The sequence below is a fragment of the Maylandia zebra genome, linkage group LG6 (genome assembly GCF_041146795.1).
Source record: "Maylandia zebra isolate NMK-2024a linkage group LG6, Mzebra_GT3a, whole genome shotgun sequence".
Taxonomy (NCBI): Eukaryota; Metazoa; Chordata; class Actinopteri; order Cichliformes; family Cichlidae; genus Maylandia; species Maylandia zebra.
In genome coordinates this window covers 37,252,385-37,275,622 of record NC_135172.1, presented here as the reverse complement: position 1 = coordinate 37,275,622, position 23,238 = coordinate 37,252,385, and the positions used below count along the sequence as shown (strand labels likewise).

Genomic DNA, 23,238 nt, shown 5'->3' with positions numbered 1-23,238 from the left:
CCGGCCTGTAATCTCCTGGCTGAAGCTTTAAAACTTAAGCCTTTTTTAATTAAGCCCAGTCTATTCTATTCTATTTAACTTGCACAGCAACATGTTATTTTACTCTTTTGTAATCAAATCTATCGGACTGCTGCCAACTTAAAACCACAATGCCAACTGTGAAGGTTACTGTAACACATGCTGAGATCAAGACGCACGGCATGTTGTTATAACTACACCGGCCATGTGCATGTGGGTCTTTTAAGAACATCAGTGTTTATGTTAACATTACTCTCGGGCCCCATTGAGTTTGACATGTGAATTACACCTCACTGAAATCAGTACACCATTAATCTGGTCACACTTCATCATTCAAGATTTCCTTCTGCACCCTTCCCACTGTTACCCTCCGGTGGAATAAATCGCTTCATAACACCAGAGCTGGAACAAATGGTTGGAAATAGTGCTGGGTTTTTTGTTGTTGTTTTTTTCAGCCATCTTGAGCACTGAAGTTTGCCACTTAGGTCTTTTTCCTCAATGTATCCATATTATATTACTCTGCTGGGTTAAATTTGTTTTCAAAACGCACATTATTATTCTCTTACTGTACATTGTTACTGTACATATCTTATCACCCCTGGCCTGTTATGCACCATTATAGTTCCTGTTTCTTTAAGGTCAGACTGGACTCATACAAAGCCCAGTTTGCTTTGACTGGTCTGTTGGAATGACAAAAATGAGGCACAGTTGGTTACATAATGGCATAAGGTTAAACTATAGCTCCAACCACAGTATAGCCACTGAGATTTTTGATGGCTGTGATGACTTGGAAATCCCAAGTTATACTTTTATGTTTATATATGTCATCTATTTTTAATCTAAATGTGACTTTTTTTCTTTATAAAAAGGAACATCCTGGTGTATTTAATATGAGAGGTTTTTTTTAATGCAGCTACAGAAAATTAAGATGGCACACAAGCTTAGGACAGAAGGCTACGCCCTCACAGTAGCTGAAAAATATAGCTAACATTGCAGCACAGACATAAATTTGTCACACGGCATAATTAGTACAAGTTCAGGATTTTAACACTTAATAGCTGCAGATTGAAAAATAGCCTGGTTTACATTAGTCTTTATGAGCTTCTGTCACTATTTTACAGTTGTTCCCTTGTCTGATTAGAAAAACAGAAAAGCGTGTCAGGGAGAATGGGTTTATTAGGAATTCTGCTGTTTTAAAATACAGTTTATAGAAGTACACAGAGTGGAAGAGAATAAACAGACGGTAATATTAGTCCAATTTACCCTTAGCCACACTCGAATGTATCTCCAAATATATATCATGTTTGGATATTGTATATTTCCTACATATTAATTTCATTGGACGCTTTGCTCAGCCAGTAACAGAAAATTTGGTGTGCTATAGCTCAGACATTTCACAGTTAAAAGTGATGAAAACCAGCTCTATCAAGGAAATAATGGCAGGCTATCCAGGTGCAGATGGGTGCATCTGGATTTAGCTGGAGCAGCTCTTCATTCTTTGTTTAACTGCATTTTAAAGTAGACTCTTAGTGGGTATTATGCCACCAAAGTTACATAGATACCAGAAAGGTTTGGACTACAAACAAACTTTTTTGCAGCTTAACTGCAGTGTTTTCTGATGTTGAAAATAACCACATTTCATCTAAGACCACTATAGGCAAAAACAATTTCTATTCCATCTGCAGTAATTCATATTTGGCAGAAGGCTTCACCTTTCCATTCACATACTTGGAAAGGCAGAGGCGGGGGAGCAGCAACAAGACAGTCAGCCACAATCAAATATGGAAACATGACATGAAATATGGAGCTGGGTTCCAAGCAGCTTGCAGATCTATACTGAAGGTAGGATAAGGCAGCTTAAAGTATGCCTTATGTGAGATTTACTAGTTAGATTTGTACAAGGATCTTAGCTGAGCCACTGGGTGATGTGGGTTAGCACTGAGATCAGGTGATTTATCAGGATCTTGAACTTGACAGAACTGAACTGCCAGAAGTAATGTTGGGCATGGACTTTAGCCTTTGTAACTTTCCAAAGGTTTTACAAGCACTTTAAAATAGTATCCTAAAAATTTGCAATACAGGGAGTGCAGAATTATTAGGCAAATGAGTATTTTGTCCACATCATCCTCTTCATGCATGTTGTCTTACTCCAAGCTGTATAGGATCGAAAGCCTACTACCAATTAAGCATATTAGGTGATGTGCATCTCTGTAATGAGAAGGGGTGTGGTCTAATGACATCAACACCCTATATCAGGTGTGCATAATTATTAGGCAACGTCCTTTCCTTTGGCAAAATGGGTCAAAAGAAGGACTTGACGGGCTCAGAAAAGTCAAAAATAGTGAGATATCTTGCAGAGGGATGCAGCAGTCTCAAACTTGCAAAGCTTCTGAAGCGTGATCATCGAACAATCGAGCGTTTCATTCAAAATAGTCAACAAAGTCGCAAAAAGCGTGTGGAAAAACCAAGGCGCAAAATAACTGCCCATGAACTGAGAAAAGTCAAGCGTGCAGCTGCCAAGATGCCACTTGCCACCAGTTTGGCCATATTTCAGAGCTGCAACATCACTGGAGTGCCCAAAAGCACAAGGTGTGCAATACTCAGAGACATGGCCAAGGTAAGAAAGGCTGAAAGACGACCACCACTGAACAAGACACACAAGCTGAAACGTCAAGACTGGGCCAAGAAATATCTCAAGACTGGTTTTTCTAAGGTTTTATGGACTGATGAAATGAGAGTGAGTCTTGATGGGCCAGATGGATGGGCCCGTGGCTGGATTGGTAAAGGGCAGAGAGCTAAGTCCGACTCAGACGCCAGCAAGGTGGAGGTGGAGTACTGGTTTGGGCTGGTATCATCAAAGATGAGCTTGTGGGGCCTTTTCGGGTTGAGGATGGAGTCAAGCTCAACTCCCAGTCCTACTGCCAGTTTCTGGAAGCAGTCTTCAAGCAGTGGTACAGGAAGAAGTCTGCATCCTTCAAGAAAAACATGATTTTCATGCAGGACAATGCTCCATCACACGCGTCCAAGTACTCCACAGCGTGGCTGGCAAGAAAGGGTATAAAAGAAGAAAAACTAATGACATGGCCACCTTGTTCACATGATCTGAACCCCATTGAGAACCTGTGGTCCATCATCAAATGTGAGATTTACAAGGAGGGACAACAGTACACCTCTCTGAACAGTGTCTGGGAGGCTGTGGTTGCTGCTGCACGCAATGTTGATGGTGAACAGATCAAAACACTGACAGAATCCATGGATGGCAGGCTTTTGAGTGTCCTTGCAAAGAAAGGTGGCTATATTGGTCGCTGATTTGTTTTTGTTTTGTTTTTGAATGTCAGAAATGTATATTTGTGAATGTGGAGATGTTATATTGGTTTCACTGGTAAAAATAAATAATTGAAATGGGTATATATTTGTTTTTTGTTAAGTTGCCTAATAATTATGCACAGTAATAGTCACCTGCACACACAGATATCCCCCTAAAATAGCTAAAACTAAAAACAAACTAAGAACTACTTCCACAAACATTCAGCTTTGATATTAATGAGTTTTTTGGGTTCATTGGGAACATGGTTGTTGTTCAATAATAAAATTATTCCTCAAAAATACAACTTGCCTAATAATTCTGCACTCCCTGTATACTTCCGTAAAGTTGGCAGAGTTTAATCCAAGATATCCTTTAGTGAGAACCAAATCAAAAACTGCAAAATCTTAAAATTTGAGTCAAGACCATTCCCTCTCAAACTTTACGTCCAGCCTGTTAGGCATCGTGTTACAGGTAACTTTGATGGCATCACTGTGAAAACATCACGGTTATTTCTGACTTTAGAGAGTTCCTTTCAGAACCCCAAAAGACATAATCTATTTTTTTTCCTTTTACTGGTAACGATTCACATGAGAGCAAGCTGAACTTTAAATGCCAGGGCATTTAGCCAGCTGTAAGCAAATACTCTTGTACCACAACATGCTTACATAACGTGGTTCTAGGGCTTTAAACCTCACAATATCGTCCACAGAGACACAGATCCTTAAATATCTGTGAACAATTCCCAGCTCCTAAGCTCAATGCAGCAAATATGATGTCAAATCCATCCATCCATGTGGAGCATATCCACAAGAGGTGGGGTACAGCCTGCACAGGTCAAACTCACCTTCACACTTACAGGCAATTTAGAATTACCAATTAACCTAATAAGCACATCTCTGAACTTTGGGAGAAAGCCACGGTATCCGGAGAGAGCCGAAGTCATGAGCAGCACATGCAAACTCCACCCAGAAAGGCCAAAAGCCAGCCCGTGAAATCGAACCTAGGATAATCATCCTGTGAGGCGGCAGTGTTAACCAGCATGCCACCCATAATATGGGGCTACTGTTTAATTTACTATCTACACCTATTCCAAACTTTTTTCTGACACCATGTGTGAGCTTACCTGTAAACTATCCTCTCACGGTGCAGGTCCTCAAGGCCACAGCAAATCTCAGCAGCGTAGAAGATGGCTCTTTGCTCATCAAAGCCTGAGTTCCCCATGTTGTAAATGTGAAACTTTAAGTCACCGCCATTCATTATGGTCAGCACCAGGCACAGCGCATCCTTGGTCTCATAGGCGTATGCTAGACTAACCTAGGAGAGGGAGGCAAATTTGGGGAAGAGGTAATAATGGGAGGAGGCAAGAAGAAAGGAGAAAATGTTGAAGAGGGCATGAGTGTGCTGGAGGAAGAGGGAAGAGAAGTGCTAAGAGACTACTGAGTGGCTAGAAGAGCATAATTGCTTTATTTGGTTTGCTTAATGTCCCAAATAATCATCCATTATCCAGAATGGAACGTCAAGAATGTACACAAAAGAAACAAGGAGATATATAACAGATACAGAAAATCATCCTCTCTCTAATCCCACCATCCGTCTCTTTTCTTCCCTCATTCCCACCAGCCTCCCTTCATTTCCCCTCCCTGTGGGTCAGTGACACACAGGGTACAGTGTGCGCATACGTTGTTGTGTACAAGCAGGAAGTTGCTGCCATCAGGAGGATTTCCATCTGCTAGAGCATGTAGTCAGAAACAAACCACAAAAGGAGATGGGAAATATTCTCATGGGCCAAGTGAACAAAACACACACACTCATATATACATATATATACAAAATGTACCTAAACAAACACACAAATATGTGCTCCAAACCAAAGTAAATAATCTTTCTAAATTCTTGTTTATGTGCTGGCAAAATACATCAATTTATTGTGGCACCACAAAAGCCTTTTAGTTTGCTTAGTGATTCATTAAAATGTATGAATCACTATGAGCAGACATCCAAAAACTCTCCCAAATATCGAAGACGTTCAAGTGTGTAATCAAATGTTCAGTAATTGCTACTCTAGTATTATCGGTTCAGCTTTTGTTGTGTATGTCTTGCTGTATTTATGGTTTACACGCATGCAGCAAGACCCTTAACGTCCTGAGCTCTACTCCTTTGCCTAAAAGTTAAGCATTTTCGTAGAAGTGTGGTTTATTTCATTTATTCTTATTTATTTTACTGTGAAAAGGGAAAAATCCTGTTTCAAAGAATATGAATAAAAAGTGTCAGCAAAAATAATAGAAATATTCAGATAATTCTCATATTTATCTTTGTATTTTCATGCTGTTCTTCTATGGAAAAACATGAAATTACAAGTCTGACTTATCTGCAGGGGAAAAAAATATATTATATAATAATTTCATTATATTGGTACCGGTATCAAAAAAAAATTCATGATATGATATGATAGTGAGTCAAATCTGCATCGCAGTGAGGCAGCTCTACCTCATCCTCACCTGCTGGAAATTTTAAAGCAGGGTCACCCTGCTCCGTGTCTCACACCCACACACAAAGAATATGCGGATAGGTTATTGGTTAAAACATACAGCAAACTAACAGTATGCACTGACTAATACCATGCAGTGATCACAAAAAGGTAAAGCAGAATAGCGAGAGAGAGAGAAATGAGGGGTTTGAGAGAGCACTTGACTCTTCTGCTTGCTACTGCTGTTTGGTCAGTGTTGCTAGGCAACAGAGCTGCTCTCGTAGGTAGAGAGGCACATGAAGAGTCATCAGTTCTGCCTGCAGCACCGCGAACAAACACGCACACACACAAACACGCACACACACAGAATCATGTGCCAATCCCAGGTGACAAGAGCTGCAAGTCTGAGGTTCTGTAACAAGCCCACTCTAGCCTGTGTGTGCGCGTGTGTACGTGTGTGCACATGCATGCTCGTACACATGCTTCTGCCATGACTCACTCAAACAAGGACAGGCTACATAGCTCATGCTGCATCACAAACCAGCTAATCCAGCGTGTAGTACAACTCAAACGGCAGCCAGTACATTCAAACAGTGAACATGGACAGGCTTTGAGGCAGGGCTGCAGGAAAGCCAGGTTACTGTACTACAGATAAATATCACTGTTAAGTCAAAGTCACACAGTATTTTTTCCTTTATGCACAAAGTACACACTGCATACAGACCAGACATTTACATGAGTATTAGCCACTCCTTGCCATGTTCCAAGAATGTTAAATGAGGACTTGGTGTAATTTTGTTGTCTTTGGAACAATCAGTTTTGAAATAAGAAGCAACACTGAGCCAAAGCTAAGCTTTCTTTTCCGGCCTGAGCACCTGAGATGTGTTTGTGCATGCAGCTGGACGAAATGGAAAGAGAGGCACACATCCCCAGTTTTCCAGTGGGATCGGAGTCTTGATGAGAATATGTAGTATTTAAGCTGGATCAAAAAATTCAAGCATTTCATTTTTTATATTCATGACATGTTGAAAGGGGAATAAAGAAAATCAGAGCGCAATACAAGAGGAAGCAGTGCACTGCTAGACAGGTATGCACAGTCAGACAGAAAAGGAGGGCAAGAAAACTCAACTCAGTTATTCCACAAAACTATCGCTTAATAAAGTCCTACTTTAAATATGAGCCATGACTAATACGATATTTCTTTTAGTAGTAGACTTCTCCTTTTGGTTTAGCACTGAAATTAAAAGATTTAACAATAACCTCTACAGCAAGGGAATCTGGTGGCTCTGTTACATTGTGCTAGCATGCTTTCATAGGCAAGAGTGACTGTAGTGTTACTGCGGTTATACAATGAAGAAACATTTTTATCCTGATGTGAATGGTCTCTTTTTTTGTCCGTAAGACACGAGGGTTTACTAAATGGTTTAACGAATCTAAAAGTGATTCAAGTCATATGTTATGGCCTTAACATATTTTGGAACAAAGTGTTATATAGCACACTTCAAATCACGCAGTGAGGGAGTATCTCAAAAGAATTGTGTTCCATCCATCCAGCAGACTTCTACAGACTTGGAGAGTCAGTTCAAAGGCACACTGAAGCTGTTCTGTTAGCATGCGGCAACCCAATACCACACAACGACACTTTATGTTGTTTTTTCCTTTAATTTGTCACCTGTCGGTAGGTGACTCCCTAAAAAGGTTTCCGATGCGCTGCTAGCCAAAAACCACTGCTTACTCATGCCTATGGTTCAATTTATAGAAATCCTCCATAGGAAAATCAGCCAAGAGCAATGGCATCACTAAGAGCCGGAGGCACAGTGGCAGGCTAATGATTTTTCTTTTCCTTAGGCTGGCACACATGCTCAGAGAAAGGATACTGTACCATTTCATTCTGCAAGCAGCTGCTCTGCTAAAATGTGACTTGTGTCTGCAACTCAGATGCCGCGGGTTCTCTTTTTAAAAACAATTCAACATTTCTAACAGCCTTTGTTTTAGGTGGTGCGGTTGGACAACAAGGAAGAGCAATTTTGATGCCATTTCCTGATGAAGGTGGCACCAATACTATTGTGGCATTCTCTGGAGATCGTTTTAGCTTGTTCCTCAGATTGATGCTTCCTCAGAATTTTCAGTTCCTTAAATATCACATTTGGGTTACACACTTTAACATGCTGCTTTTACTTGATGACAGATTTGTTTTGGTGAAATGAATTCCAGTCACATATGGCAGGAATGTCTGAGAAACTTAAGAGTGTCTGCGACGTAATGCTGAGCTGTCACAGAGTGGCAATCTTAAAGTCAACCATCACAAAATTCTGGGGGGAGCATTATTTTAACACCTCTGCCCCAAGAAGGCAAAAAAAAAATTTATTAATCTAAAAATACACAGGAACAAAACAGTAATTCAGTAATGCATTGACAGATGATTGAGGGCTGACAGTATGCTCCAAATGAAATCAAATCTGGCGTGTTTGCAGAATAGCAGGTTTCTTATGAAAATAGCCAAGCTGGCTTCGATTGCTGCAGCACAATCAGCGAGCGCAGCTGAACTTGTCAACGTGTTTCCACATCCTCCCTAAACGCCCCGCAGAATGCTCTCACCTGCCACTGTTCAATAAGATCATGCGTCTTTTCCCCCCTTTTGTAGTTTTATCTCATCATGTCTTTTTTCCACTGTGGCTCACAACCTCACTAAACAAACAGAGCTCGAGTTGTGGCGTCTATCTTTAAGAGCTGATCGACAGCCTTTGCAAACACGCCATTCCGTTTCATTTGCAGGATCCTGCAGCCGACAGTGCTCTCACATTCACGCATGCACGGTCTCGCACATAGACGGGCAAAACAAGTAAAATTCGGTTGAAAGGTTGAATAAGAAAAAAGTAGTACTTACTACAAAACTACTGTTAACTTTTTCTAAAATGCGTTTTTCGTTTAGTGCCATTGCTTCACCTTTTCTTTTCTTCACTCGTTTCTTTTCCAGCTTTTTACAGGCGTACATCTTACCGGTGGCACGTACTTGGCAGGCACAAACCTGGAAAACAAGCAGCGAAAAAAACGTGATCGCACTCACATGCGCATTAAAAATAAAACACACGCCCCTAAAATATAACTAATGGAAGTTAATATGTCACACTGCAGATTTTCCCACCCAGCATCACTGGAGTGGCGACAAACGCTGGTGCATTAACTGACAGTTAACAGTTACTTGTAACCAATTAACTCATTAAAGTTTAACTATAACTTTAGTCATTATAATTCCACCTTATAAAACATTATTTATTCCTCATTTCTTACCTCGCCAAATCCACCTTTTCCTAGTACTCTGTAATGTCTGAAGGTATTTTTGGTTACTGGTTGCCTGCAGAGGTGCAATGAAGAATAAGAAAGGGATAAAGACAGAGAGACAAAACACAGAGGAGACATTAAATAGGAGTTTATTTCATTTTCACAGACCATGTGATGTTGCAGACAGAGTAATGGTCTAATATATTATTAATCCACCCTGATGACTGCTGTTTCCACCCTGCTTTGGTTTCAAAGCCATTATGCAAAGCATCATCAATTATTAACCACTCACACAGAATCACCGATTGGCACTACCACCTGTTTTAGTGCAAAAACCGTTCCTGCTGCTATACTTTAATATTTACTTTTTCGTTATATATCTCTTTTACTGCTTTAGCGACAGTCAAAGACAGTAATTGTTCAGCCTCAGACGACCTGAACAGGGAACGTTTAGTATGTGCATGTCACGTTTTTGATGTAAATCTTAATGTACATGCTTTGCATGTTTGCTTTTCCAAGTGTGTAATACGCTGTGACTACCCACCTCTCCAACCATTTCCACTGCAGGAAGCGAGAGAAGTACATGGACTCCTGGTAGGAGGAAAATGGAGCTCCACTCAGATAATCACGAACTATTCTGGAGCAAAGGAGAGACAGAGAAGGGGGAGTGGTGACCATTTTAATAACATATCAAATATAACAATAACATCTTACATGTCAGAGTAAACCAGGAAAAAACCCAGATTTCATGTTACCCCTAAACACTTCCTTTTTTTAAACCTTGGCAGTGACTACAAACAGACACATCCTTTGACTGAATACCCACTGGATTACATACGGCCACATCTGTATATATCTGTGAACTTTTGTGTGCGCCATGGACATTGCAGAGTTCAAAAGTCACTCTCAGTGGAAAGATGGAAAACACTGAATGTCAATATGCCACCATGAAAAACGAAAAATGCCTTTGAGCAGGGAAGTTCCACTCAGTTCAACCAGGAAACGGGATTTATGGAAACCGTTTTTTATTGAGTCTGAGGTTCAGCGGAACATCTAATCTCATTTTACCTGCCACGTGAATGTGGGTGTAAGTCTGGAAACACACACACACAAAAAGGACTGCATTTTTCTTAAATTCTTAGCAAAAGACGGAAGCCACTAACACCCAGCAAAAATATAACTCTCTGCGGGGTCACAAAGGGTGACAGTCTCACCGTCTCCTAGCCGTGCATAAACTGCCACTCCGCTGGGAGTTGTTAGGACACGACTCTTTGACATCCGTGCGTCATCCTCGTAGATCAGTGTCTGTTTTCAATGGTCTCACCACAGATGTTTGACTTAAACACCATCTCTTGACACTAAAGCGGTGAGCTAAACAGCACTGATGTGTTGCGGTTACTTTAAGGCTGAGCTATCTACTGTGCTTGCGTTGAGTGTTGGCAGATTACATATTTTAAAAAGTAGACTGACATAACCACCAGGACGTCACCCAGTGGCTTTGGATTCTGCATTTTGAAGCTTCAGCGTTGCTGCTCTTTAAAAAACAAAAAAACAAAAAACAAAACCCAGAAGTAACTGTTATGGATGAAAGGGTGGAGTGCTGAACAATCAGTTAACGTTAGCTAGCTTAGTTAGCAAACTGCATTCTTAATCTGTACAGATGCAGCATACAGACACACATATTCAATGCAATTTTATTTATATAGCACCAAATCACAACAGTCGCCTCAAGGTGCTTTGCATTGTAAGGTAGACCCTACAATAATACATACAGAGAAAAAGCCAATAATCATATGACCTCCTATGAGCAAGTGACAGTGGGAAGGAAAAACTCCCTCTTAACAGGAAGAAACCTCCGGCAGAACCAGGCTCAGGGAGGGGCGGGGCCATCTGCTGCGACCGGTTAGAGTTGCATATCAACTATTTAGTGCTAAATAACAGACTAATGAAATAGTAACAGAAGCACAAACATGTTAGATGATCTGTACTACACAGCAAGTCATATTATTAGCTTTGTAATCTATAAAAAATGTTTCAAAGAGCCTTTTTCAAACCAGCCTCAACAAACCAGCCTGACACAATGAGGAAATGCAGTTTTTAACTACTTTTTTTTAGATCCAGGGGGTGCTCCTTGAATTAAATGAAAGGTCAGTTTCTATTGCTAAAGTCTCTACCAACAGAAAATGGCAAAACTGCAATTCCTGAAGTGGCCACTTAAGGCTGAGTCAGTCATCATTGAAAATGTCCAAGTTATCAAGATAAAAAGGTCACTGATAGCCTGGTACAAACATTTATAAATATTTTAAAAAGGGTTTCGTCCCTATGGGCAGCTTCCCCTTCAATAATAATCATAGGATGGGAACATTCTTTCTAACTCATCTTTAAATGCCGGTAGGGCTTAAACTTTATCGGCAGCTACAGTCGATAGCTGTCTGGCGTCACCTCAACTAGCTGAACTGGACCTCTTAACCATATTTGTGGTTTTGGAGTCTTTGGGTTCATTTTTAATGGATCGTGACTTGCTGTTTGATGCAGACTATTCAAGGACTTTATGCTTCAGTTCTGGTGAGAAATTGAAATATTTTAATAGTCTGTCACAAATTAGAAGGTATTTGTGTTTGTGCACGGATGGAGCTTTTTAACCATTCTTCATCTCATCCAAATACAGAATAATAATTTAAACAGAGAGGAGTCATATGCAGATACTAAATTAACTAAACTTTCCATGAAAGATGGACCTTAGCAATCCAAACCCCCAGGTCGCAATGCAAACATCAGCTTAAAAAACAATAATAATTTAATTATTAAACAATAAAACAGACTCCCAAAGACTCCTTACAGTGCCCCTCTAAGCCATTTAACTGTCAACTATAATAGTCAACATGATGCAAAATGATCAGTTTCTTCAAAGCAAGCAGTAATCATCTTCATTACATTTATCCTTGTGACACAAGCTGCACTATTCCCAAACTACAAAAACCCCACATGAAATAACAAATACTCTGGGACAGTCATGACAACCACTGCCCGGTGTGATCACAACCTCCTCTACCAGCCAACAACACATGACTAAAAACCAGAGTTACAGCACACATTCTCCTCAGCCACCCAAATGTCAAAGATATGCTCATATTTATCCAGCAGATTTTCCTTGACCATATTTTAAAATTACTTCATCACTAAGGAGGACAAGGATAGCTGCCTGTGGTTACCAACAGTGCTGGAGTAGCTGTTCTTGGCAAAAAGACTTGAGAGTAGAGAGTTTCCATCGGGGAAGCACCCTCGGCTGTGTGAAAGAAAACTGAGTTATGTCATTATGGAACTCAGTTGCTCTGTAAATTAAGTGAACATCCATTTGAATTGTTTGCAGGAGTAGAGTGTCAACAGGATTTTATCAATCTACCCTTTGTTGTTTCTCAGCCTACAAGGGGTTTGTGTACATAAAATCTTTCTCCTAAACACGTGCATTAGCATGTTTCTTGTTCCTTGTGTATCAAACTTCAGTTTCCACTCTGTCACTGAAGAAATCAAGAAACAAAAACTATTTCCTCCCAGATTCTGTTCGCTTATCGGTTTGACAGGCCTGAAAGGGGCTCCAGAAAGGAAAGAGCTGAGCAGAGCTGCAGACAGCCATCACTGGGAGTAGAAATAAACACAGCTACAATATGGCTTTTGTTAAACAAAGGGAGCGGGAGAAGACAAGAAGAGGGAAGAAAAATCAGCAGTGAGACCTTTGTCAACACAGCGGATATACAAAACATCACGATACACATGAGATGGGCCACACACACACTACTCTCAGTATGACATAACAATATGTTCCACTGCACCAAGAAAATAAAAAAATAAAAATCCACAAGTGAGCTAATATATTTCTGTTAGTGGGAGTGCAGCTCTGCCAAAAGTCACGTTCACACGTGCAGCACCATGCTTTCCTACAGGTTTTCCCTTTGAGAGAAAAAAAAACAAACAACGGAGCAAACGCTGGTTCAGAATTACACATCGGAATAAAATATGAAGTTACACAACGGAATAATACAAATAATGATAGTGAAAGGAAGAAGTGATGACCAGAGTTGGACGGGAATCCCATTCAAAAACATCTGAGCTGCTGCTGCACGGCTTCAACACGTGCCTGTGTTGTTCTCTTCGCCGTTTTGCCCCGCTCTCCTTCACACTCTCTTTCCATTTCTCCTCACTTTTCCCCTAATTCTCCTTTTCGTCCTCCTTTCCTTACTCTGTGTAGGTTTTCTAACGATGCGTCCTCATGCTCTGCATTTCTTCAGACTTATCACTTCATCACCTGCTGAGTTTTGAATCCAGTCAAGAAATGGAGCAGATGCTGTGCTTCTCACATCAACAAAAGCGCAGTATTCTGGTTATCCTCTTTCTCACACCGTTTCCCTGCTCTCCCTGATGCCCTTTGGACAACTTGGAGGAAGACATTTATGCAGGAAGAAGGAAACTTGCCTAACTGAACATGACTTGAGATGAGAGACTCTGTGGAGGTTTTTCTGGGTTTTGCTCATCTTAAACATAACCAATGAAGCTCCCAGTTTTAGTCCAGCACAAACCACATCACCTCACTTCTTCTACACATGCATTTGCCAACTTTTTCCTTCACACACCACCTCCTGCTGTGTGTCTGCATTGCTCACTCAGCCTCTAAACCCTCAAGCAAATCTCCCCAACACAGAGAAAATTAAGATATGTGAATAAGCTTTAGATAAACTAAACAAAACTTCATACTCAATTAAAATCATCGGGTCGAGGAAACTTTTTGGGAAAAATTAATCACTGCTTCAAAACATTCTGGCAACCGCACGCTTGTCCCTGTCAGCCACTTTGACTAGCTAACTTTGCATTCCTGTCTTCATGGGTCTGTGAAAGTGGCCGCGCTCTGTCAATCAGACATTTGCATAAAGGTTCCCTATACCTGAGGGAGGGAGATAATATCTGACTGTATGCAAGAGTGCATGCTGATGTCATAGCTGGGTGTTTTCTCAGCAATGATCCCCACTTCTCTTGAGCTCCTGTTTGGTGAAGCTTAAGTGAATCAAAGGTTAGTGACAGCATTTCCAATCCAAATCCATTTGCCCTTGTGGTTATGAGCTCAGACTTCACAGAAATTTTGATTTTGCCAGCAATGACAACACATGGCTCCATCAGCCCGCTGATTTAATGCATGCTGTACATGTTACATGTAAACCTGATACATTTGAGTTGTTTATTTTCTGTTGTTTAAGAGTAAGATTTATATTTTATGTGCTATGTGCATAAACTAAATTAATCCAGTTAAAAAAAAAATGTGGTGGGGGCGCACCATCTTCCCAGAAAGGAAGCCCACAGTTCGAGTTTTAATTTGCATATTGCCCAGAAGCTTCCTGAAGATGACCTCAAAGATCTTATCATCAGGAAGCTTGAATCTATTTAACACTACAGTTAATAATGTCTTCTTCTGTGATGTGATCAAGTGATTTATCAACCAGAGACTGATAACAGCTAGATGGGTGCACAACATTTAAATGCTAAAAAGAAAGGTTGGGTTTTTTGGTTTGTTTTTTGGTAACCAACCAACTGATTCCATGGCAATGCTGTTTCATGTACCAAAAGAAAAATATATGAATTATAGTTCCAGGCATTGATTACAATTATTTCAGTAAACTAGTAAAAATAAAATAAAATACAGGAATAGACCCCAATGTGTGTTAAGCAGACCTGGGTCACCGAGGTGGTTTGGTCAGTTCACTGTTAAATGTCAAACAATCTGAAAACATCACCTTTGTAAAAGTAATCTGATGTATTGGTAAATATCAAACTCGGGATAAAATAAGAATTGCAAAGCTGCTTTAGTAGAATTACAGAATCGCAATGTGCACCAGGAAATTTGGCAGAATAAGCTCTCTTTAATAGTAGACTTGTCGTGGTCCTTGGTCTTTGACCTAGGGTTATCCTTGGTTTTGTTTTTTGGATCTTTAGTTGTGATTACCTTTGTGCTATGGGTTCTTGTTTACATTTTAGTATAGATGTGCATTTACTCCTTTGTGTGTTTCAGGTTAACCTAGCTTCCCTAGTGTTCCATTGTAGTTTGTTGTCAAGTTTTTGTCTCAGAGTTAGATATTTCACTGTTTACTCGTTTCCTGTTTTATTTTGACAGTCATGCATCTTTGGATCTTTTGGAGATTCTTTGTTAGCTTCTGCATTTTGGACTTTGCCATTTTCTGGACCAAGAAGCATGTTGTTTCAGGTCCATGAAGCTTTTTCCTCCACATAGTGTTTCTTAAGAGCCTGGTTAGAGTCTGGTTATCATTTTCCAAACATCTTGCCAAACTAAATTCACCCAGTTGGAATCTAACTAAAACAAATGCAATCAGCTAACCAATCGGCACACAGTGCAATCATCTTAGGGATTAGGAATAAGTCACTACAACGACTTTAAGTAATAACAACAGAGTATAGCATATGCCGTTAAAAATATGTAATATGCCTTTTATGTGTGAAATGATTACCATTGCACTTACCACTGTAATATAATTAAGAAACCAAAACACAAACTGAGATGATACTACAAATATGAGCGCATACCCGAGTATCGCTGAGGTGTACGTGTGTCACTGTATGTTCAATAAGAAGTACATGTGTGGGTAATAATCCCCAGTCTGTTTGCTTCTCCTGGCTCTCAGAGCAGGAAGGAGAAACACCTGCAAGTGTGTTTGTGTGTGTTTGTAAACCTGTTTGTGTGTGTGTATGTGGCGAACACTGAGGTGGCTGTTGTTTTCATGCCAGCCATCCGGATGCTCTCTCTGCCCACTGCTCCTTTTCATTTGGCTCAACTATGCGTACGTATTTGCGAGTGTGTGTGTGTCTGTGTGTAGTACGGCATTCCAGGTGCCCGCTGCCTCATCATCAGCAGTGACAGGGAGCAATGGTCCACACACACACACTTTCTTTCTCTCTCTAAAGATTCTGCTAGTGCCTACACTTAGATGCCTTCTACCATGGCAAAAAAATAATCATAATAATTATATTTTTTTAAAAAAAGAAATAAATCAATGTATAAAATTCCATTTGAATTTTCCCTCCACAGCCTGTCTGCATGAGGGCTGCGCAAATAAAAGAACAAATAAAAGCAGCAAGTTAGATTTAAAAACATACTTGGTGCAGTCATTGAAGAGCTCCTTACACGGACTCTGCTCCAACCTCTCCCGGCACCCAGCGACAACATCCTGGGGTATGTCAGGCAGATGGGCTGCCGACTTGAGGGTTTAAAGAGACAGAAAAACAGCAGGTGAGGCAAACAGATGCAGAGAGACAGAAGAGAACATGCTCAGTGTAACATGGTCACAGATTGTTGAAGATGTGAAAATAGATTTTATACCAGAATTGTGCTTGAATCTTTCTGTTAGTGAAAAAACAAAACAAATTGAAGTTCCCCTGTCTGTTTGCTCCGACTCATTTCAGTCAGTGAGAACATTAGCATTTATGTGAATCAGCTTAAAAATAACTGCCTTGTGCAGCTGTAGTGAAAACACAAAAGAAGACCTAATGGGACAGTGAAGTACACATTCACACATGTAAGAGCCAGAATTAAATGCATGACTTGACCATTTTATCTCCAGCTTACTTTATTTACCGATAGCTGAGCATATTTCCAGTTAACAAACAATTAAATAAACCCTAAGTAGTTTTATTACACTGAATAAAATTCAATGAGACGATCATCTGGAAGTGCATGTATTAACTTAAACTAATATATAAATCATTTATGGCCGTATCATGCAGCCCTGTAATTAAATGAGCAGGTTGGTGCATCTTACCCCATTATTAAAGTATGTGTCTAAAACATTCAGTCCACAGTCCCTCCTTTTCTCATCGGGAGCTAGCTGATACATAGCCTGTCACAGAAAAACAGAAGTTGTAGGAACCACAGCAAGCCATGCTCATTCAGCCATCTTTAAAACTTCTCCAAATAAGGTCAAAGTCACAGAGAAGAAAGCAAAGAAGGCTGAAGCAAAGAGGGAAAGATGCTGTGTTAATGAACAGAGGAAATCAGGGACAGCTGACTAATGGTGGAGAGTTAGCAAAGACAAACATCTCGTTTTAGTCATGGCAGCAAACTGGGAACTATTTTCTTCTTTTCACCATCACAGATTGTGTCTTTGGTCAAATATGGCTGTAGGCAGGGACACAGTCTGGAGTTTGACTGCTTTGCGCCGTGTGTTTTGTTTGAAAACACGCTCCGCAGAGACGAATGGGACTGAGCAGCACTACTACGCATCAGCCAAGACACAAAGTCCTCGGGGAGACTCGTGGCACATGTTGACGACTAAAAAGTTGCTCATTAAATTTCAAGCATTTGTCAGTTGGTGTGTATATATGTGTCTGCCTACCTTAAAAAAAACCCCTAAAACTAAAAGAAACAAAAACAACACAAATCTAGGACCCCATTAAATTCCTCGCCTGTTTTCCTTCTTGCATACCATCAGGGGCCTAGACACAAGCTTGGGCCTGTGTTTGCCTGCTCACCCAGGGGACCTGCCTCTGACGTTGGCTTGACCTCATGGAGGAGTGCATGGAGGAAGGGGAGGAGTCTGCTCCCTGACAGCTTCTCTAAGTCGCTAATCACCCACTACGCCCACCCCACCCACCTCCCTATGTGACTGCCAAGAACAGGCAAGGGGACTTTGCACTGACTTTCCTTTCCTGTCCTGTCCATTGCTCTGCGGGCCCTGATCCAGGAAGGTCTCGTGGGAGAAATCATAGACATATGAAGGTAAAAAAGACGGAGAAAGTGAAAGACTGGCAAGAAGGTGACAAAGGGGGTTCTGTAAGACACAAGAATACTTATAAGGATATCAGAGAATATGCAGAGTAGTTGCAATGGACTCAAAGTCTTACCACAGCATCCATAAATTCCATGCAGCGCTTCAGCTCTGGCCTTGTGTCACAGTACTGACGGAATAACAGCCGACCAATGGGCTGCTTCTCACATAGACTAGTGTAGTCCCTCTCTGAGAAGAAGACAGGGGAAGGAAAAAAGATGAGGGGGAGGGAGATAGAAGGAGAAATGTAATACAACACACACTGGACATTACGCTACACCAGCGAGTCCATGAGATGATTACGCTAGGAGGAAATGATAACCCTGCGGCATGAAACTGTAAGTAACTGTATATTTTTGCCCAGCGAAACAAAAAATTGTTGGAAACCATTGAGCTATATCACTATATTAGTGGGCTTAAGGGATAAATTGTTTTCATTTGAATTAACTTTGCGTTGTGAGCCAAAGTGAGAAACGAACTGGTGGATGCCTTTTATAGTTCTCACAGTTAAACTCGAAATAGTCGCAAAAGGGCAATTAAAGGGCAGGAACTGTCACGTTTCCTGGTGACAGCAAAACAGTAAGCAATTTTTTTCTGCTTCTGTTTTGAAACACATCTCCATCCACATGAAATACAAAAAAAAATGCATTTAAAGAAACATATACATTTCAAAATACAGGACAGGCTTAATGTCTGAAAATTTGTTTTGAGGAGCACAAAGAAACACTAAAAATTACAGTATGTGTAGAAACACGAATTGTCAATTTTGATCACCCCATTCGCTTGTGAAGCGCCCTTTTAAACATTTTAAACCTCAGCATGAGCATTTTCACAGCTGCCATCTTAGTGTTTTGACGTGGAATGTGACAAGAAGGGGCAGGTCTGTGTGTAAAACCGCACACTTACTACAACAACCTGGCTGTCAGTCACAAAATCATAAGCCAACGAGCATGCCGCAGATAATCCACCATTTTGAAACATAATATGTATGTCAAACATAGTTTGAGCTAAAATGAGTGGCTGAGTCCACAAGCTCAGAAAAACAAATGTCTCCAGAGTTCAAGACAGAAAACCATTTTCTATAGGAGTGTTTTTGCAAACACACTTACTGTCATCTGGTGGTCTACAAATAAGAAGCTTCGTTTTTCACACCTGAAAGCGACGTCCATGTTTTACAATGACAACGTACCAGTCCTCTCGTCCTTTGTTAGCTAACAACAAGCTAGCACTAACTAGCTGCTTTACAAAAAATACAATAAATAAATTAAAAAAATTAAACTTTTTCCCCAGCGTATATTTTGTTTTTTATTATACAGAGTGAAAGATTTGTATTTGTATTGCTTGGCATGTTTAACCAAAGAAAAGCAATACTTGCTATAATCAATAGATTAGGATAATGGACACTGAAGTTGCGTAAAAGAAAAGCTTAAAAACTGGGAATCTGAGAAGCGATTATCTACAGTACTCTGCAGAGGTTTTCAGCCACCCGTCATTTTTTATATTTTTCTAGAAAAATGTAAAATGTGTGCAGTGATTTTTTGAAACATGCAAACCTAGATGGAAATATCGTATACAAAGCAAAAACAGGGGTTTTTTTTCCATCTGAAAATACAGATGGAGGCACTTTGAGCAGACTGAAATGTAGAATGCAGAATGGAAGTAAAATATAAACAAATAGGGAGTGGGTCAGGACTTTTCCTCATTATTTTATATCTAATACGTCTTAGCTAAAACAAGGTTTTTCCTACAAATAAACACACTTTTTCCCCCAGACAGATCTAGCTATTAATTTTCCACAAAGTAATGGGGATCTACACAAAAATAAAAAAAAAATAAAATAAAATGTAAGGGTCAAGTTAAAAGAAATTCAGCCTCCACACCACGGAAAAAAATGAATTCTACCTTAAAAAAAAGAAAGAAAAAAGAAAGAAAAAGCGACGTATTATTTTCTGGAAAAAAAGAAAAGAAAAACACCACATGATGTCACATATCTGTTTTTTTCTGTACATATCTTAGCATTTTTGGCCCTATTAGCACTAATGGTGTCCATTTGAGTCATATTTCCTCTTGTACCAGCTTTCCATCATTGGTTGACGCTAAGGATGCGCAGGCACACAGGCAAGATAAACATACAAACAAAAACAGGCCACACACATTCATATACACAGAGGAAGAGAGATGCTAGGTATGAAAATTTGGGAGTGCTGACAGCTACAGGCAAACCTCCAACAGTAAATGAAATCTTCACAACAGCCCTCTCTTCTGCACTGTTTATTACACAGGATTTACTTCTGCAGCTCAGCGTTTCCTATTCAAACTTGCCACTTACATGAATACAGCACCTAACTTATCAGGTTGGTCAGCAAACAGAATAGAGATAGGATTTTTTGTTTTTATTACTTCCCTTTACACAATGAGGCTGCTGTATTTAAAATCTGACCAACAGAAGCCCTTTCACAAAACTTTATACTGTACTTTGTTACACTTGCTTTCAGACATTATCTTTCATCTTTGATCACCAAGATTTCAGAGGCCTGCTTTGGTGTTTCCCCATCAGCTCTGTGCGGGAGCGGGGAAAGCCCTTTACACTCATAGCTGATGAAGGCAATTTCAGAGCGTTTGAACAGTATTTGGAGCAGTTTATTTGAACTCTGGAGTGGAGTGGTCTGGCTGGAGGAGAACAATGGTGTAGCTGTGTATGACATCTGTATCCCCAAATGTGGCTCGCGCGCTACTCTTGACAATCATTGAAGAGGTTACTGACAGCGTACGATTACGAGAGCACAAGTGGCTTTTATTTAACAGGGGACAATAGGCGATGCGAACCACAGGAAGTTGGTAAAAAGAGACAGGGCAAGATACTCGTCCCATATTCATTAGCAGGCATAGAGAAATCAAAATATAAAATGCAAATTAATTAATCATCCAGTTGGTTTAAATAAACCATTAGATCATCGGCACTGTAAAAAGCTGTACTGTGAAGTGGTGTTGGTAGAGGTGGTGACAGAGGAGAACCAGCTCAGGCTGTCTTCTCTATGTCAAGATATTTCATGTGAAGTAGAAAGCTTGAAGAGGCCATGGTGGTGCAGTGGTTAGCATAGTCACCTCACATTAAGAAGATTCCTGGTCCAAACCTCCTTTCTGTGAGGATTCTGCATATTTTCCACATGGTCTCCAGGGACCCCAGCTTCCTCCCCCAGAGTCCAAAAGGCATGCATGGCGGGCAAACCGGTGATTCTAAATTGCCCATAGGTTTTAGTGTGAGCATGAATGGTTGTCTCTGTCTCTGCATTGGCTCTGTAATGGACTGGCATCTTGTGCACAGTGTACCCTGCCTGTGTTCCTGTGATAGCTGACAATTTAGGAAAATAGGTAGAGAATACCCAAACTAATAAATGGCCAAAGCACAACATCAACATTGGCTTAGTCTGATAGTAATTTTCAAGCAACAAACCACCAGTGCTAGAAAATTTACCAGTGAAGTGCTGAAGAACTGCTGGACTAAGTGTGAGAATGGATTTTTACTTACTGTTGCACTCTGCTCAGCCAAGACATTCTCTAACTGCTCTAACTTTGTCCTCTTTAATAAAAACAAAAGCCAAAGAAGACAACTGATCTTTATATATCTCTTGTTCTTAGACAACTGAATGCATTAACACCCCTCACAGTGGCCGTGAAGACAGTCTCCCAGAATATAAAGTACTGCATATAAAGTGTGTGAAACCGACCCAGAGGCAGAACTCAACACATTTTATATTTTCATTGTTTTAGTGGTTTTTGTTTTTTACTTTCAAAAGCATAAGACTGTAACATTTCTGCTATAGCACACAGGGTGCTGCACCGCACCTCGCATAACTCAAAGGCCTCAACAATCAGAAACAGCTCAGGCTGTGCTTTACAATATCGTCCGTGATAAAACCAGAATACATTTTTCTGTATAATAAAAATGTCGTAGTGTGATATAACAGTCTATAACAATACCATGAATTGAAATGCCCTATGTGCGCAACTACGAGACAAGCCCAGGCATGTCTGAAAGCAAGAGCACATGTCAGTGTCCGATTGAGACTAATTATCTAAAAAGACTTCAAAAACATGCAACAAAACAGTACTATGCAAAATACGTGAGAAAAATGTTCCTGCTAAATGTACAGTAATGTCGAAAACAAGGGCTTTAAGCAGTTATTTTACACTTTTACCTGAACATCCTAGGCTATTAGTCCCATGCATGGGACTAATAAAGGTTATCTTATCTTATTTCGCCTCCATTTCCTACACTTCTAAATGCTGCTGCCTGCAAGCTGTAAGCATCAAGGACATTTTTTCAATCTTTTTTCTGTATCATCAGAAATTTCATTATTATTATTCATTTGTAATTATTACTATTCGTTATCCATTACAACAAATTATCGGATAGTTTTGAGGCTAACCTACCCGTCCTGACAAACAGGTATAGATCAACTTTCTAATGCTTTCTTTTTTCACCATTTAATTTCTCACTGAGCATTAGACTAGTGAGTTCAGCCAGCTGACAAAAAACATGAAACTTTGGGTTGGCGTCCCGTCGGCCGTTCTGAAAATTAAACAAACATTTCTTTTGTTCAGAGAAAATGACCTCTGACAAGGTTTCAGTCTAGCATGAGAAGTTTTTCAAGTATTTCGGGACATTTTCATCCTAATGACGAGTTTTGCTTGTTGCTCCAGTGGTGGCAGTTCTCTGCTGAATCACAACACAACTGGCTGATTCTTTAGGGTGACAACATCTAATTTGCGTAAGAAAGAAGCCACAGAAACTATTGTGAAATTGTCTGGAAAGCATTTTTTTCCCCCACTAATTGCAAAAATATACCTGTTTTTCAGTAGGACTGTCAAAATTAAGAAAAGTATCTGTGTCACATTTCATTTTTACTCAGTAAGTTTCTCAGAATTATTTAAATAAATAGTACATTTACACCAGTTGTTAGTGTTTGATTTTTGCTGTACCCATTCACAGGTTTGCAACACACAACAAATCTTTTTATGAATAAACACTGGAGAAATGTTTCTTTATTTTTTAACAATGGTAACAAAGCGTTTCTATGACACTGCAGATCCACTTCATTGATGTTGTGCCTTCTCTCTCCAGTAGATTTTTCGTCCTATTTGTTGTACATGGTTTTCCATCCCAACCAGTCGAGGCAGATAGTTGCCCCTTCCTGATACTGGTTCTGTCCAAGGTTTCTTTCACAGTTGTGCTTCCTCAAAGGTGACTGCCTGAATGTTGGGGTAATCTCTCTAATGTTGTAGGATCTTTACCTTACAATTTAAAGGATTCATCTAGAGATGATTGTTATTGTGAGCTG

The 23,238-nt window shown here is 40.1% G+C and overlaps 1 protein-coding gene across 2 annotated transcripts in view; it reads right to left on the bottom strand.

Moving 5' to 3' along the window:
* grk4 (G protein-coupled receptor kinase 4) overlaps positions 1 to 23,238 on the bottom strand; it is a 53,475-nt gene that overhangs the window by 12,986 nt on the left and 17,251 nt on the right. For both annotated transcript variants that reach the window (XM_014411961.4, XM_014411960.3), the window contains exons 3-9: positions 17,973 to 18,085; positions 16,892 to 16,969; positions 16,230 to 16,330; positions 9,619 to 9,711; positions 9,084 to 9,147; positions 8,680 to 8,820; positions 4,449 to 4,639 (exon numbers count right to left, since the gene is read on the bottom strand). In XM_014411961.4, the coding sequence (XP_014267447.1) occupies positions 4,449 to 4,639; positions 8,680 to 8,820; positions 9,084 to 9,147; positions 9,619 to 9,711; positions 16,230 to 16,330; positions 16,892 to 16,969; positions 17,973 to 18,085 (781 nt within the window). The remainder of the gene's footprint in view (positions 1 to 4,448; positions 4,640 to 8,679; positions 8,821 to 9,083; positions 9,148 to 9,618; positions 9,712 to 16,229; positions 16,331 to 16,891; positions 16,970 to 17,972; positions 18,086 to 23,238) is intronic.